We start from the raw sequence: 18,976 nt of genomic DNA on the forward strand, positions 1-18,976 counted from the left end.
TCTTGTGTTGTTTAGACAAGTTCTCTGAATCAGCCCTGAAGAAACCCCCCTTTACAGATACATTTTTGGTTTTATAATATGAAAATTTCTTATTTCCAGGAATTTATTTCTCCAATGAAATAAAGTCTACATTTCTATCAATGTTTCTTAAATCCACGAAAGCCTGAGCAGAGGTTCAAGAAGCCCTGGGGTCTGAGACTCAGTCTCGGGTCTGAGTCTGTCAGATACCTGAGTCTGTCAGAGTCAATACCCTTTCCTAAAGGAAATTAACCTAGGGCTGGCATAAATAAGGAAGAGGGGACCTTATTTAAAGCTTAGGGCTTTTTCCAGTGTGTATATATGTGTGTGCGTATGTGATTTGAAAACTCTTGTCTTCTTAGTAGAACATGTACTGAATGCTCAGGTTTTTCTTATACCAGTTTCAGGAGGCAAATGTTTGGCTTTGTCACTTCAAGTTTATTCCAATTTTAGGACTGAGCACAGATATCTTCAATTCCTTGGAATAAATGCATTATACAAAGAGATAAGTTTTTTTTTTTTTTTTTTTTTTGCTGGTTTATGAAATTTTATAACTTTGTTCAGTTAGAACTCAAATCAGAAAACTAGTCAATAACCAATATTTAATCATCCATCAGTGAAGCGGACCTGTGTCTACCAGGAGGGGTCCCATAGGGGGATGTACGTGAATTCTGGAACCTGGGGTGCAGTGGAGAGTGGTGGGGATCCTGAAGGGGCCTCTTCTCTGTCCCAACCCTATCAGCCTCAATATTGAGAGAGAGCAGAAACAAGGGGCCCACTAAACTCACTGATGCTGTTTTGATTGGTTTGCCAGCCCCTGGAATCCAGATAAGTTTTTAAAGTTTATTTTGATTCATTTTAAGCTCTTGTTTGCTTTAGTAATTCCTATTCAAATTTGGGATCATAAAAAGATGGCATGTTCAGAATTTAATGCCAGTCAATGCCCTGTAACTTTGATGGTGTATATCTCAGGACAGAAACAGATTGATTCTGTATCAGTTATCTCACAGTGACTAGTATTTAACTCCCCTAAAGTCAACCAGCATTAACATTCACCCACACACCCAAGTTAGCCAAGGAAACAAGAGAGCGACAATACTGCATGCTGTTGGCCCTGGTCCTGCCACAGCATGTATCAAACACCTCCTCTGAGAGCCATGCTCTCTGCTAGGCTCCTGGGGTGAAGGGCGTACAATGTAAGCCCTGTTATCCCAAGAAAAACATACTCAATTTTGTATACTTAGGTAGCTGTCTAGGTGTGGCGTTGGGGGAGATGTAGAAAATCTTTAATATCTGAAAGTAAATTTGTTGCTCAAATTTCATAATGGCAATTGTATTTTATTTCAATGATACATGAAAAATAGTTCCTTTGTAAACAAGGGTATGTTTCTAAGTATCGGGCAACTTTTATTAGCTATAGAATGGAAGACAGTGTCATTATCATTTCTATTTAGTTTGTAACTGGAAGTTGGAATCAGTGAAGCTATCAGACATGATGATGATGATGATGATACAGTTATATTTACTGAGCACTTCCTATTTGCTATGTGATTTACAAGAGTTACATCATCTGATTCTCACCACAACTCCTGTGAGTTTAAAACTTAAATGCTTTTGGATTTAAGAAAATGGGGTGAGAAAGGTAAGATCACTTGGCCCAAGATTAAAAGAGCGAGAAAGTATCGAGTCAGTTTTCCAACCAAAGTCTATCTCACACCTCACTGCCTTTTAAGTTTTATTTCCCTACCATCCGCCACCCACCCCAACCCCCAAACGCCCTGTCCCAAGTAACAATCTGGCTTCCTTGAATATGTAATTTCTTACTTTAGAAAATTTAGAGACATACTGCTTTTGATCTAACCAGACTGAAAAACAAAAACTATTTTTTTCAAAACAAACCTATCCTCCAGATGACTTTGTCCTCTATAATTTTAGAAAGAACACTTGAAACAACCTGTGTTATTTGCAGTTGTTTTGGTAAAATGTGATTCACAATGATGACTCTGCAGTATTCTGTACAAATTACTTGCCTGGAGAATGGAGAGGGTAGATTTTAATCTTAAAACTACATTTGAAACTGTAGATTTTATGATTCTTTCTTTGCCTCATTGTAATTGGGCCTGTTGAGCAATATAAAAACCTAAAATTCAGTACTGTACTTTCCATTCTTTGTTGTAGATAATTTTGAACTCAATGCATAAGTACCAGCCACGGGTGCACATCATTAAGAAGAAAGACCACACAGCCTCATTACTCAATCTGAAGTCTGAAGAATTCAGAACATTCATCTTTCCAGAAACAGTTTTTACAGCGGTCACTGCCTACCAGAATCAACTGGTGAGTGTACCCTTCACAATTTTTTTTGCCAAAAAAGATGAGGTTTTAGGAGATGCTTTTATCTGCTTGGAGAGAAGGGCCATCCCAGTACTCAAAACAGAAGTTTACTTTGAAGAAAGCTATGGAGAATCAGCCCCGGGACCTCCAAGTATGTTGAGTGACTGCAGCTCAGTGTTTTAAAGGTCTGTGTTTCCTAGAACCTTTACTTTCCCAGTCAAGCTGTTTACTGCCCATTCTCCTGCCAAAACCTATCCCCAACTGACTTCTTACCAGTTTCCTTTACCTCCTCTTGGTAGGGCCTCATGATGTACATAACCATATACCCACGACTTCATAAAATTTTAAAGTTCAGTTTTTCTGCTAAATTAGCACACACAGTCTAGCCAACTACCCAAACTATTGATTTGTTAGATATTTTGTGAGACTTATTCAGCTGAAATTAGGCTAAGATAATTATAGTAGAATGATTTTAAATACCTCTTTAGATAATAAACTATATTATGTAAACATCAAGATATCTAATTTATAATATTGAGTTTTGTATTTTCTACTCTGTTGTAAATCATATTTAAAATTTATGCATTTCTAAGGCTTAGACTAAGTTGGTAAATAATTATCAAAATGTTGCTAAGGATTGGATGCTATTAAGATTCTTCCCTATTTATTTTTCTTTCATAGTCAGCATAAATTTGAAGGCTTTCTATATGACTTTGAGTTGACTTCAGTTCATCACTGTGGCTGCCATTTTCTTTGCCTGTAAACTGAGACTAAGAACTGGACCATCTTAGGGAATTCCTGTAAAGGTCAAATGGGATGCTGTGCATAAATATGCCTTTGGAAACTCTAAGGCACTCTATCAAAAAAAGGCATGTTGTGACTATTAGACTGTCTCTGGAATGTCCAAAGAGGATTTGTCACCATATGGATTTTTAAAAGTTAATGGCATTTAAAAAAATGAAATAATGTATAAATAATGAAATCAATGTATGAATGTTATCATACTGTTTATCTTTAAATGAAAGCAAAGTACTATAACATTTTTATTATCCCTAAAATAACCCAAGAGTGGCAACTTCCAGAGAATGCCCAAGCTAAAAATTTGGGTATAGACTGAAGCCCACAGAGGCCTAAAACACTAATGCTACTTTTCTTAGAATCTAGAACACTGACATCAACAATCCCATTTTCAATTTATTTGAGAACCCATGTAATATAGATATCACAGGTTCAGAAAAGATTCCTGAAACATTCATTCAACTTACACTAACTGAATTAGTAGCTTTTTATACTATAAACATTGAAAAAATAAAGTATTAGTCACTCAGTTGTGTCCAACTCTTTGCAACCCCATGGACTGCAACCCACCAGGCTCCTCTGTCCAAAGGATTTTCCAGGCAAGGATACTGGAGTGGTTTGCCGTTTCCTTCTCCACAGGAGCTTCCCAATGCAGGGATTGAGCCCACATCTCCTGCACTGAAGGCACATTCTTTACCTGCTGAGCTGCCAGGGAAAGACTCATATAACATTGTGTGTGTGTGTGTGTGTGTGTGTGTGTGTTAGTTGCTCAGTTGTGTCCAGCTCTTTGCAACTGCATGGACTGTAGCCCACCAGGCTCCTCTGTCCATGGAATTCTCCAGGCAAGAATACTGGAGTGGGTTGCCATTTCCTTCTCCAAGGTATCTTCCCAACCCAAGGATCAAACGCAGGATTCTTGCATTGCTGGTGGATGCTTTACCATCTGAGCTATTAGGGAAATACAAGAGATCCTGTTGATGTTTGAGAATGAAACAAAAATTTGTCATGTGAAAACTTCCTTGCTTTTATGAAAATTATCTGTGAAAATTATGGACAAAACAAAATTAAGGGAATTTTAAGTATAACATCTGAGATTTGGTCTAACTGGCAAAAGTGCAATCCTGAATAAATATTGGCAGGACCTCTCATATCACAGAAAATGGAACAGGAGGCTATTATCTACATGATTATAATAATAGCTAATATTTGGGTACTTACCATGTGCAAAGCACCATTTAACATACATTGTCTTATTTAATCCTCACAATGATATCTTGAGATAGTAACAACAGTATTTTTATGTTACATTTCATAGCCAAAAGAATTGAGGCATGGAGTTAAATAACTTATCCAATGAGACCTTGCTGCTTCCATCATAGATTTAAATCCAGGTGGTTAGGTGTTAAATGTCAGTGTTCTTAACCTCTAAGCTTAGGTACTTGGTGTCCCCAAGAAAGCAGAACCTCACCTCCTCTCAGCTTGTGACCCTGATGGATTCAAGACATTCTTTTTAAAGGTTTTTAGTTCTTTCTGTTAATTTCTTTTCTTTTCAGCATGTGCTCACTGCTTACCTGCTATGTGCAGGGAGCCCCTCACACTGACAGCAGTCAGGGTAACAAGATGGTCATCATTCTAAATTGACAGAATATCCGCTGGCATTAGCTGTTTCTAATAGGAGCTGTATGCTTTAGTGACATTATCTCATTGAATTCTTTTGCTCCCGATCAACATTTATTTGGAAGATTTTCAAAATCCAAAAGTTAAACAAATAGTAAAATGAAGCACATGTGCTCTCTACTCAGATTCAACAATTAACATTTTTCCAGTGTGCTTTACCTTCCCTGCTCCATTTCTCAACCTCTGTTTAGGTATCTACTTTCCCCCTTCTCTCAATCATTTGAAACTAAGTTGTATGCATCATGATACTTTACTTGTAAGTACTCCTACAAGTCCAGACTGACAATAAGATTATTCTGTAACCACAATATTTTTAACACATTTAAAACTGAGTTCGTATTAAAAATTTCAGGTTAGACCAACAAATGTCTTTATAACTCCTACCCCCTTCCCCTAAACTAGTATCCACCAAAGGTTCATGGTTTGGATGTTACTTTTAACTTAGAAAAAAAAAACCTCTCTATATTTTTAGTAATGTATCACTTAATTCGGATACTAATCCCCTGAATAAGGCCCTATGAGATCCATTTTGTGGATGAAGAAACTGAGGTTCAGAATGGGCTAATGGGCTAATGGGCTAATACACTAGCCCAAATCTGGTAAGTGGGATAATTCCTTTTGGGTGTTAATTCCTACTTTTTGAAAGCATCATGCTAGAATGCAGGATTAAGAAAGTGACCACTGACAGTGTAAGGGCTGGGAAACTGAATTTGAAAATACTTAGTTAAAATAGGTTAAGATTCTAATAACCACATATCCCAAAACCAGTTACTCCTCTTGAGAAATGTTTATTTCTAGTTAAGATTATAAGTGGGCTCAAAAATCCACTTACCAGTGCCTATCTAGCTTTCACTGCATCATTAAGTGTAGTGAGTGATATGATTAGTATATCATTTCATTGCTAAATAACCCACAATAAAAATGACTAAAATCAGAAGTGATTTTCTCAATAGATCCTGCCAGGTCTGAGTTTATTTCTATGCTTCTACCTTTAAAGCCATAATCCCTACCTAGCACAATGCCGCATGCGTGCACATGTGTGTGTGTGTGTGTGTGTGTGTGTATGTATATGTACATCCTGCCGCCCCCACCCCACCCCGCCCACACACACTGGCATTGTGCTAGGGGTTATGGCTTTAAAGGTAGAAGCATAGAAATAAACATTGCTATATCATGCTTGTCTACTGATTTACCTATAATAAACATAAAATAAATATATAGGAATTAAATTAAATATGTGCTGCTGCTGCTGCTAAGTCGCTTCAGTCGTGTCCGACTGTGTGTGACCCCAAAGACGGCAGCCCACCAGGCTCCCCGTCCCTGGGATTCTCCAGGCAAGAACACTGGAGTGGGTTGCCATTTCCTTCTCCAATGCATGAAAGTGAAAAGTGAAAGTGAAGTCGCTCACTCATGTCCGACTCTTCGCGACCCCATGGACAGCAGCCTACCAGGCTCCTCCACCCATGGGATTTCCCAGGCAAGAGGACTGGAGTGGGGTGCCATTGCCTTCTAAGTACAGTATAAAATAATTTTTTTCATGGCTAAATAACAGAAAATAAAGAAAAGATTTAAAATTTCACACTTAAGATCATATTTATATCTTTTAAACTTTGGATAGACATTACTTTCATATATATTAAAAGCCAAATCAAAGTTTCCAATAGAATTTGTGAAAAAGCTTCTCATTTATGGTGTCTTGTAGTTTTATTTGTAAGAAGTGAAAAAGGTACTTTTTCCCCTATTTTTTGCTATTTTTTTCCTCTGGTTTTTGTGAGGAAATGATTGAATTTCTTTACATTATTAGTTTAAAGCTAAATACATTACACTCTCAACAAACTATTTTATAATTTAAGATTTAAAGGTCATACATTGTTTTTGAGCAGGCAAGCCATTGCTGTAGAGTTGAAGTATAGGTCAGGTTTCATTTTTAAATGCCTTTGGACAGATCTTTTCCTGACAATTGGAGAAATGGTCTCTGAGGGCCAATTTCACCTTGTGGTTGGGAACCCCAGCTCTACTCAGAGTCCAGTGATATCACATGGAATAATAACTATTGGAAAAAGTCCCTTTCTCTTTGGTGCAGCTGGCAGTGTAAAAATCTGCCCTCTATTTATGCATACACTTATCTATAGATAAAGGAGATGTTGAAAAAGTGAATTTTGTGGTTAGGAAATGCATTATGATCCATATTTTCAAGATAATACATGAAAGAAAAAAAAAAAAACAAAACGGGTGTATTTTTGCTGGAATGGGCTTCATTGGTGGCTCAAGTGGTCAAGTATCTGCCTGAAATGCAGGAGGCCCAGGTTCGATCCCTGGGTCTGGAAGATCCCCTGGAGAAGGGAATGGCAACCCACTCCAGTATTCTTTTTTTGTTTATTTGTTTTACACTCCAGTATTCTTGCCTGGAAAACTCTATGGACAGAGGAGCCTAGGGGGTTACAGTCCATGGGGTCACAAAGAGTCAGATACACTGAGTGACTGACACTTTCATTTTTCACTTTCAGTCCGTGATTTGCATGTATGTAGCTACACTTTTCACTTTCCTGCATCGGAGAAGGAAATGGCAACCCACCCCAGTGTTTTTGCCTGGAGAACCCCAGGGACGGGGGAGCCTGGTGGGCTGCTGTCTGTGGGGTCACACAGAGTCGGACACGACTGAAGTGACTTAGCAGCAGCAGCTACACTTGAAACCGCAGGATTTCTTAAGCACATACTACTGTTCTTACATGCTAATTGTTTTTCCTCACAAAATGAAAAACACTGCATTTTTAAAATTTGTTGTTGAATCATAAAGACATTTCGGTAGTTTCACGTGGGTTCTATACATATTATGTTCAGTAATTGACAATTTTGGGATCCTTCTTTTAGTTTTACCTTTGACATGGGTGATGTTGTTTAATGGCATTACAAGCTGCAGGCATTTTATATTACAAAAATGATGTCCAACTGAAATCACTATATATAACTCAGATCCTTTCTTTCGTCAGTTCTCAAATGTATAACTTTTTCAGTTCTCCCAAATTTCATAAAGGGATGTAAAACTATATCTGCAAAAATGAATTTCTGTTAACTACTGGTTTTTATTTAAGTATCTATGGGATAAAATCTGTGCCTAAACTTTTAAAAATGTATGATTAACTAGAATGTTAAAACTTTGCTATTTAAAATTTTCTTTTTCTGAAAATACAAAACAAAATGAAATGCTTTTTATATAAACTTAAAAAGAATTTCACTTAGTCTATAACTGGTAAACATGAAATCATATTTCTGACTGCTTGTTTTTGAAGCAAAGTTCAACAAACATTTCTGGGGAACTTATTGTTGGCACCCTGATAGATTGAGTCTAGTGATACCACAGTGAGCTGATTAAAAAGTTTAACCCACAGTTCTTCTGTTGTTAATCAGTACTTCATAAAGCCTGTTCAAGACTGTAGTGGTTAGTTCAGGGCCCCCAAACAATGGTAGTAAGAGATCTATTCAGCTTTTATCCTCTAACTTTCAAAAGTAATTATTAGATAACAGGAATTAGGTAACATGGCCCATAGAGAAAGTAAATATTGGGTTAATGTCCTGAGATGCTTCTCTAACTAGCACACTAAAGTTTAAATCACTGCTGAACCAATTGGTAAATCTAGCTGTATATACTATTCTTGAAGCTACAGTTTGAAATTATATCAAACTATAAAGTAAAAAAGTTACCATTGATGCTCTTGGGGATGATGATAGAAAGACTATAAAGATACTAGAAAGAGAAAAATTCTAATAAATGAAAGAAAATTCCAAAAAAATCTGAAAACCTGTGCTGAATTGGATTTAGTTCTCATTCAAAGTTATGGTGGTAATACTAGATACGGTGACACATTAGCTGACAACACACACTGAAAATATTTCCTCTCTACAGTAACTCCACAATCATCACATTCTAAGCTAATAGTCTTTACCTTTTGGAAATACAAATAACAACAAATACAATTCTCAAAATCCTTTTCAGGGACAAAGTGGATAGAAGGTCTTTAGTTATTATATAGATAATACTTTATATTCTTTTAGTTTAGGAAGGACTTCCCTGGTGGTTCAGACGGTAAAGCGTCTGTCTACAATGCGGGAGACCTGGGTTCAAGAAAGCTTGATGTGGTTCACATTTTTTAAAATTGTATTTCATTTATTTATTGCTGCGCTGCATGGCTTGCAGGATCTTAGTTCCCTGACCACGGATTGAACCCAGGACCTGGCAGTGAAAGCACTGAATCCTACCCACTGGACTGCCAGGGAATTCCTGAGCTGGTTCACATTTTAGAGGGATGGTTGCAAAAGGACTTTGTTCAAAATTGTTTCTCCATCAGATATTATTTGCTTTTGTCTTCAGAAAATTTTATCCACTGGCAAATCCATTCACTTCTTAATCTTATAAATGAGCTTGTAGGAACTAAACTTGAAAGGAGCCTTAACTTTATTCATGTACCTCACAGTTTCAGTTTGAAAATTTCTGGGTTTGGTTCGCCCCTAACGTCACTACCTGCGGTGGATGTGGTGCCACCCTCTTTAGTAACACTTAAATGACTTCCAGTTCTGGTCGGCTGTGTATCCCTTGGCCTGCTCCGTGGAATTTTAGGAACTGCATGTTCTCAGTTTTGTTGATGAATTATTGTGAAAGTGTTTTCATGAACTATAAAGCAATTTAGAAATCTGAAACATTTTCATTTATAATTATTCAGTAGAAAGAGATGAAAAAAATCCTGTCTTTGAGAATTCAAAAATCTTGTTGATAATTTATAATCCTAGAATATATTAATTGCTTGGGCTTTATAAGATGTTTATAATTTATTTCAAACAAAATTTTTTGCCTTTGCCCTGAAAATTGACCTTCAGTACTAAATCCTAGTCTGAAAAGAATAGTTAAAATAGTTAAATAGTCACCCTTTAGAAATCCATGCCCTTAATTAAAGAGGTGGCTGAGTGTGAGAGAGGTTCTCTACAAACTATTGATGGCCATACATTAGGGACAGCCTCAGAAGTTCCTGTATATTTCTTTCTATGCACACTTAAAGTCCTGTTGCAGTCCAGTAAGAACAGGTTTCTTACTTATCTAGGTTATTTTCTTCACTGTTTACCATTTTCCATTAACTAAGCTAAAAAGGAAATTGGCAATTTTATTTTTGGCTGCTCTAGAGTAAATGTCATAGGCTAAAAATAAGAATTTCTGAGGTACTGCCAAGTGTCCTTAAAAATAAAATTTAAATAAATAAATAAAATATGTTAGAAAATCGAAATAAATAACTTGTATAAGAAAAAAGACTAATATCAAAGAATCAATCTTACAACTTGCCAATATTAATGATAGAGAAGTAGCATCTCTCTGGCCAGGGCAGTGTGGGAGGTTCTATTCTGAGTGAGGTATATAGCTTTTTGTAGTTTGCACATTGATTAGCACATACTGAGAAAACTTGAGAAAGAAAAACAATGATTTTCTTTTGTAATGAATACAGCAATTCTTCAGGTGTTAATGGTTTAAAGTGAACAGTAGATACATTCTGATCAAAGGAAAAGTATTGGCAAAACAGTATTTCAAACTGTTGTTGATTGTTGTTCTGTTTTTAATTGTGTTTACTATTTACTTTGAAAGAGGAAGGCATGCCTCCCTCAACCTCTAACTTTTTTTCAGGTTAAGACTATTGAGTGTGTGTTTCTCTCTCTCTCCAAAGATGAATGCGGGCTCTCATTTGGACACAAATGAGCTATGACTCTCTTTAAAGGTGTCTGTGGTTCTACCTCAGATACTAACTACTTGTGTCCTACATTCTCCTCCATGCCTTTTAGCTCTAATACTCAGGAATTTTGCAAGTCAAGTATCTTTTAATTAGTGTTTCCTTTATTTACTTATTTTCTTTGTACCTAATATATTTTTTCTGAAACATGAAGTGCATATGTTTTAATGGATCTTTCTACATTAATATTGTGTTCTGTGGGAATTATGGCTAGCACAGCATAGACACTTAATACTTCAGACTATGATTCTTATTAGGAAATAAGAATATTTTTTGAAATAATTTTTTCCATATAAGCGTAGATCTGTAAGTAACATTTTATGGGAGGGTAACAGGAGACCCATTAATTTGATTCTAATTTGGTCAGATGGAAAGGGGAATGGGGTAAATTTATATGCTGAAAACTTTATATCATGTATTTATGTCATATTTTTCAGTGCAGTTTTGAACATGAAGCTATTATTGGGGTATCTATTGTGGTATATATAGGTGCCCATGGTATTAGCAAATGAGGCTGTCAAGTTGGCATGAGGCAACATTCTTGTTTTTATTCCCCATTACCCACCAATACTGGTGGGTATTGTCCAGTTCTGGACAGTTTCCTCATTCCCTAGTCCAGCTCTAGCCTTTCACTACTCTTAAATATTTCTCACATCAGGCACACTGTTCGTAAAAGGCCCCCATTTCTAACTGTCTCTATTTATTGACTTCCAGCCTGTTTTAGGAACAGATACTCTGTCCTCAAATACTTCCTTTTCCTTTATGCCTTCTCTGACCAATTCACCAAATTTGTGAATTTCTTTAGCAGTTTCAATCTTTATCACAATACTAAGTGACATTAAGATATTCTTAGACATTCTTGGGGTGCTATGATGGAAAACAAACAAATTTTTTATTTCTGATTTTGTTTCCTTGACTACAGACATGACACTGTTTTGTTACTCATCTTCCCTTTCCAGATAACCAAGCTGAAAATAGATAGTAACCCTTTTGCCAAAGGATTCCGGGACTCCTCCAGGCTCACGGACATTGAGAGGTAATGAGAATTTTCTGTTTACTTTTTTGCTCAGATAAGATAAAAGTACTAGTTTGTAAGAGCACACTCCTTGCAACACCAAAGAGACATAACTTTACTGTATATAGTCTCCAGTACTCTGTACAGTCTCCTGTTCTCTGCCCCACCTTCACTTCCAGTTATAAACCCTACAGATATGCAACTGCTGAAGTTCTGACAGTTGCTGCAGTTGGATCTATTCTATGCTCCATTTCTGAGTGAAGTGGTTTCTTTGAACAGGACATTAATTCAACGGCAAAAAACAGGGCTTGCTTGTTATCAAAGACTCAGTCCTCTTGATGATATTAAGCTTCGTGTCTTAAGTGGCAATCCACAGAGAAAATAGAATCTTAATAGCCTTTGCCTTCTAAAGTGGATATATTTGCTAACATAAAGACTATAAAGGTAGCTTGGAATTCTGAAGCAAAAAGAGGCAGTTTAAATCAAGGTGCATATTTTATCTACAGTGTAGAATGCTTGTATTTAATAGGAAGGCTATTGGATATCAGGACCTTTAAGGCAAGTGACAATCATGTGCCTGTAATTTACCCTAATTTTTAACTGAAATGGTTCACACAGTGTGAGACTGTTTATGTGATGAGTAATGACTATATTGAGATGCATATTTGCCCAATGTGAATGTAAAAACAAGTTTTTTTCAAAGAAAAGATGTTTTTCAACCTAACTGATTATTTGTACCCGTAAGTGTACTATGCAACTTTCTGTACTTACTCTGTTTTGTTTTGTTTTTGTGAACACATTTAAATTCTACTGTCTTTGCAAATTTAAATTATAAAACAGTCACCATTTTATAATTAAATCATAAGATTTATTCATCCTCTGTATTTAATCTCTTATATGTCCTGGAATCTTTACAGACAGGTGGAGTACCTTAACTACCAGCCCTCTGATTTATTTTATCTCCAGATCTTTAGGTGATTTCCCCCACCAACTGCTACATGGTTCTGTCACACTCTTTGTTACCTACCACATGGTTATATGTCCTGACCTCAGCACTTCTCTTTCCTGTCCTGGCAACTCAAATTAAAGGATTATTATAAGTTTTAGCAACATTTGTCTGATCCTTCCATCATCCTTCCCAATGCCAGAGCATAAAGGTGTGGTTTTGATTTTGGGGGGAAAGATATAGAAGCTCAGTGAGGAGGCATAGAATCCACCAGGAGAGACTGAAAACTGGGCAGGCATTTGAGTAGAAAAGATTAGTTAGTTGAAGAGCCTGACAAGTGATTGAGGGTGAGATCAGGGAAAGGAACTTGAGCTTGTGGTTGAAAATCCCTTGCAAAATGGATGGCAAGGAGGTAACTCTTCGATTAAGTAGAACATAGGCATGCAAATAGGCCATAAGATCCAAATCAGTGAGAAAGTGGTATCAGCAGTATGGGTGACAAAAGAATCCACATTTACAAAGACTTTTTGTGACCCCACGGACTGTAGCCTATCAGGCTCCTCCGTCCATGGGATTATCCAGACAAGAATACTGGAGTGGGTTGCCATTTCCTTCTCCAGGGGAATCTTCCCAACCCAGGGATCAAACCTGGGTCTCCCACATTGTAGGCAGATACTTTACCATCTGAGCCACCAGGAGGTGTTTTAAAAAGGCTACTTCCATTTAGGTGTGATCTTTCTCATCTCCTGTTTCTAGTGTGCCAAAGGCACTGATTCACACTGGATTTATGCAGGTGGGATTATAATAGGTGAATTTTTTCTGCTTTCTAATCAGGTATCAGGCAAAAATGAAGACAGTGGCTCAGTGGGGCAGTAGTGATGTGTTTTTATAGTGTGCCTCATGTCTTCTGTTTCAGGTCAGGGGTTGAGCATGGTATATGAAGACAAAGCCATGGGTTAGAGTCCCTGCTCTGCCTTTCCCTGGCTGAGTGATCCTAGAGAAGTTACCTAAGTTAAGTAGATCACTTAAGTAAGATCTTAAGTAAGTAAGTTAAGGAAGATCACTTCTAAGTGATCCTCAGAAGTTACCCTGAGTCTGTTTCCTCATGTAGAAAATGGAGAACATAACACTGCTCACTTTATTATGAGGACCATGTAAGATGACATTTATGAAAGCACTTTCAAAATCTGAACACGTAAAATAATTATATTTTACTAGATGAGCATCTGGCGGAGGCGTGGGTCGGCAGTGGCCTGCTGCAGGGTTGGGGGCACTGCCTGTAGCAGTGTGTGCATGGGAACTTTTAAAGGAGGTCACCATTATCTTCATTACCTCCACCATAGTTTGGCCTCAGGTCAAATAACAGGGAGGGAACACAGCCCCGCCCATCAAGAGAAAATCGGATTAAAGGTTTACTGTGCCTGGCCCTGCCTATCAGAACAAGACCCAGTTTCCCCCTCAGTCCCTCTCTCCCATCAGGAAGCTTCCATAAACCTCTAATCCTTCTCCATCAGAGGGCAGACAGACTGAAAACCACAGTCACAGAAAACTAACCAATCTGATCACATGGACCACAGCCTTGTCTAACTCAACAAAACTATGAGCCATGCCATGTAGCGTCACCCAAGGTGGACGGGTCATGGTGAAGAGTCTGACAAAATGTGGTCCACGGGAGAAGGGAAAGGCAAACCAGTTCAGTATTCTTGCCTTGAGAACCCCACGAACAGTATGAAAAGGCAAAACGATAGGACACTGAAAGATAAACTCCCCAGGTCAGTAGGTGCCCAATACACTACTGGAGATCAGTAGAGAAATACTCTAGAAAGAATGAAGAGATGGAGCCAAAGCAAAAACAACACCCAGTTGTGGATGTGACTGCTGATGGAAGTAAAGTCCAATGCTATAAAGAGCAATATTGCATAGGAACCTGGAATGTTAGGTCCATGAATCAAGGCAAATTGGAAGTGGTCAAACAGGAGATGGCAAGAGTGAACATTGACATTTTAGGAATCAGCAAACTAAAATGGACTGGAATGGGTGAATTTAACTCAGATGACCATTATATCTACTACTGTGGGCAAGAATCCCTTAGAAGAAATGGAGTAGCCATAATAGACAACAAAAGAGTCCAAAATGCAGTACTTAGATGCAATCTCAAAAACAACAGGATGGTCTCTGTTCATTTCAAAGGCAAATCATTCAATATCAGAGGAATCCAAGTCTATACCCCGACTAGTAATGCTGAAGAAGTTGAATGGGTCTATGGAGACCTACAAGACCTTCAAGAACTAACACCCAAAAAAAGGTGTCCTTTTCACTGTAGGGGACTGGAATGCAAAAGTAGGGAGCCAAGAAATACCTGGAACAACAGGCAAATTTGGCCTTGAAGTACAGAATGAAGCAGGGCAAAGGCTAATAGAATTTTGCCAAGAGAACGCACTGGTCATAGCAAAACCCTCTCCAACAACACAAGAGATGACTCTACACATGGAAATGACCAGATCATCAATACCAAAATCAGACTGATTATATTCTTTGCAGGCAAAGATGGAGAAGCTCTATACAGTCAGCAAAAACAAGACTGGGAGCTGACTTTGACTCAGATCATGAACACCTTATTGCCAAATTCAGACTTAAATTGAAGAAAGTAGGGAAAACCACTAGGCCATTCAGGTATGACCTAAATCAAATCCCTTATGATTATACAGTGGAAGTGAGAAATAGATTGGCTCTTATAGAGTGCCTGAAGAATTATGGACAGAGGTTTGTGACACTGTACAGGAAGCAGTGATCAAGACCATCCCCAAGAAAAAGAAATGCAAAAAGACAAAATGATTGTCTGAGGAGGCCTTACAAATACCTGTGAAAAGAAGAGAAGCAAAGCGCAAAGAAGAAAAGGAAAGATATACCCATTTGAATGCAGAGTTCCAAAGAATAGCAAGGAGAGATAAGAAAGCCTTCCTCAGTCATCAGTGCAAAGAAATAGAGGAAAACAATAGAATGGGAAAGACTAGAAATCTCTTCAAGAAAATTAGAGACACCAATGGAATATTTCATGCAAAATGGGCACAATAAAGGACAGAAATGGTATGAACCTAACAGAAGCAGAAGATATAAGAAGAGGTGGCAAGAATACACAGAAGACTACACAAAAAAGATCTTCATGACCCAGATAATCAATGGTATGATTACTCACCTACAGGCCGACATCCTGGAATGCAAAGTCAAGTGGGCCTTAGGAAGCATCACCATGAGTAAAGCTAGTGGAGGTGATGGGATTCCAGTTGAGCTATTTCAGATCCTAAAAGATAATGCTGTAAAAGTGCTGCACTCAATATGCCAGCAAATTTGGAAAACTCAGCAGTGGCCACAGCACTGGAAAAGGTCAGTTTTCATTCCAATCCCAAAGAAAGGCAATGCCAAAGAATGCTCAAACTACCACACCATTGCACTCATCTTACATGCTAGGAAAGTAATGCTTAAAATTCTCCAAGCCAGGCTTCAACAGTATGTGAACCATAAAATTCCAGATGTTCAAGCTGGATTTAGAGAAGGCAGAGGAACCAGAGCTTAAATGGCCAACATCTGTTGGATCATCAAAAAAGCAAGCGAGTTCCAGAAAAACATATACTTCTGCTTTATTAACTATGCCAAAGCGTTTGACTGTGTGGATCGCAACAAACTGTGGAAAATTCAGAAAGAGACTGGAATACCAGACCACTTGACCTGCCTCCTGAAAAATCTGTATGTAGGTTAAGAAGCAACTGTTAGAACTGGACATGCGACAACAGACTGATTACAAATTGGGAAAGAAGTACATCAAGGCTGTATATTGTCACTCTGCTTATTTAACTTGTATGCAGTGTACATCATGAGAAATGCTGGACTGGATGAAGCATAAACTGGAATCAAGATTGCCGGGGGAAATATCAATAACCTCAGATGTGCAGATGACACCACCCTTATGGCAGAAAGCAAAAAAGAACTAAAGAGCCTCTTGATGAAAGTGAAAGAGGAGAGTGAAAAAGCTGGCTTAAAACTCAACATTCAGAAAACAAAGATCATGGCATCTGGTTCCATCCCTTCATGGCAAATAGATGGGGAAACAATGGAAACAGTGACAAGACTTTATTTTCTGGGGGGCTTCAAAATCACTGCAGATGGTGACTGCAGCCAGGAAATTAAAAGACGCTTGCTCCTTGGAAGAAAAGTTATGACCAACCTAGAAAGCATATTAAAAAGTAGAGACATTACTTTGCCAACAAAGGTCCATCTAGTCAAAGCTATGGCTTTTCCAGTAGTCATGTATGGATGTGAGAGTTGGACTATAAAGAAAGCTGAGCCCTGAAGAATTGATGCTTTTGAACTGTGGTGTTGGAGAAGACTCTTGAGAGTCCCTTGGACTGCAAGGAGATCCAACCAGTCCATCCTAAAGGAAATCAGTCCTGAATATTCATTGGAAGGACTGATGCTGAAGCTGAAACTCTTAAAACTTTGGCCACCTGATGTGAAGAATTGACTCATTTGAAAAGACCCTGATGCCTGGAATGATGAATTTGGGAGGAGAAGGGGATGGCAGAGGGTGAGATGGTTGGATGGCATCACCAACTCAATGGACATGAGTTTGAGTAAATTCCGGGAGTTGGTGATGTACAGGTAAGCCTGGCATACTGCAGTCCATGACGTTACAAAGAATCGGACACAACTGAGCGACTGAACTGAACTGAACTGAGATGAGCATAGTTTTACTCCATCTAAGTTACTTTCAATGATCTTAATAAAATACTTCTAGAATAAAAATAGCCCCTTAAGTTTTACTTATGTTTATGAGAGACAAGTACCCAGACTGACTGCCATTTAGGGTGACGGACTTGATAATGCATGCAGCCACATTTTCCACTTAACTGAATAAACATCCTGATGTCGGGAACTCACATGTACATGAAACTTAGAAGCTTTCAGTGGTCTGAGGGGTAAAAGAGCATCTTATGAGACTAGCTGCAAGTTTGCAAGATGACCTAAGTAGTGTGAAATTGGCCAAGGTTTTGGATTTCATTTCCAGGTATTTAAGTCTGAATTTTTCCTAAACAGCCTTTGGGGATGGAACAAATCAGATCAATTGATCTTTGGAGACCTAAAGAAATTAAATTAGTCTGGAGTCAGTTACTGCACTAAACCATCTAGTAATTGAATTGCCCCTTGTAACTGATTGAAAACAGCCCTATTTGTAACAATATAGAGAGCTTTTGTAAAATAAGAGATCTGAGAGAAAAACACATCTTTTTATGACATGATGACAGAAATTGCACTTTTCTAACCTAATTGAATATGGTGTTATAAATATGTGACCTTAATGATTTCAAGTTTCCTTTCCCAGATTTACAGCTACTGTATGAGATACCCAAACAAAAATGCCTTTAGGACTGGATCTGTATGCCTTATACCTCTAAACTCACAGTAATATTCCTTCTACATCTGCACAAGCTTTGTAGATACTCTAAAAGCCATTCTGGTTTTCTCACTCCCATTTTATGAAGTTCTGTTGAGATACCTGAATGTGTCACATTCTTCACATGTAGCCTTACTCCCAGGGACAACATCACCCTTATTTGTGAAAGAAAACTAGTGTCATTAACAAAAGTAGAAGGTATTTTCATTAGATGTTTTGTACATATACCTACAATGGACAGCTAAGAAGTAAATCAAAAGTCCAAAAGGGTTTCTCAGTATAATCTGATTTATAGCTATTTAGTTCAGGGAGAGAATTATCTGCTAGTGCCATATAGTAAATATAGCTTACAGACAGTCTGTCAGTTGGTGTTTTCTTTTTCTTTTTGGGGGAGTGAAGGGACACTTTCTAAGTGAAAGAAAGATAGTAAGTGAACGCATGGTATTACTTCTGAGAAAGGAGAGATGACTATGAAGATATTTGTATGTTCAAAATTAAGTTTCTTCTGTTAGGTTTTTTGTTTTTGTTTTGTACAAATAGAGTAAGTGGGAAAGGAGTATGTTAGAAAACATATAGTGCTGAATACTGACAGAGAAGGTAGAATAGACATTACCAGGCAACAGGAGAAAAGAGGAGTCAGGTATCTGATACGACAAACTCCAAATCTTTTTACTTGTCATTTTCAAATTTTCTTGATACTGTTTGACATTTATACTTCCAGTGTTTGGAATTATTTTGTCCAGTCTTCTAAAAAAAAAAAAAAAAGTCGTTGGAATTTTGATTGGGCTTGTGTTGAACTTGTATAATGATTTGGGGGAGAAAAATGATGTCTTTACAGTACTGAGACTTCTAGGAATACATCATATGTTTGTCTTTTTACGAAACTTATGTTCTTTAGAAGTTAGGGTATTTTCAAGTCTGTAAGTCCTACACATGTTTTTCAAGCACATAGCTAGGTTTATTAGAATTAC

General features: G+C 37.7%; 1 protein-coding gene across 1 annotated transcript in view; it reads left to right on the plus strand.

Annotated features, from left to right (window-relative positions):
- TBX20 (T-box transcription factor 20) overlaps positions 1-18,976 on the plus strand; it is a 48,249-nt gene that overhangs the window by 10,780 nt on the left and 18,493 nt on the right. Inside the window, exons 5-6 of the mRNA XM_006071043.4 lie at positions 2,197-2,355; positions 11,555-11,631. Of these exons, the coding sequence (XP_006071105.1) occupies positions 2,197-2,355; positions 11,555-11,631 (236 nt within the window). The remainder of the gene's footprint in view (positions 1-2,196; positions 2,356-11,554; positions 11,632-18,976) is intronic.

This window comes from Bubalus bubalis, chromosome 8, assembly GCF_019923935.1.
Source record: "Bubalus bubalis isolate 160015118507 breed Murrah chromosome 8, NDDB_SH_1, whole genome shotgun sequence".
In the NCBI taxonomy this organism is placed as follows: domain Eukaryota; kingdom Metazoa; phylum Chordata; class Mammalia; order Artiodactyla; family Bovidae; genus Bubalus; species Bubalus bubalis.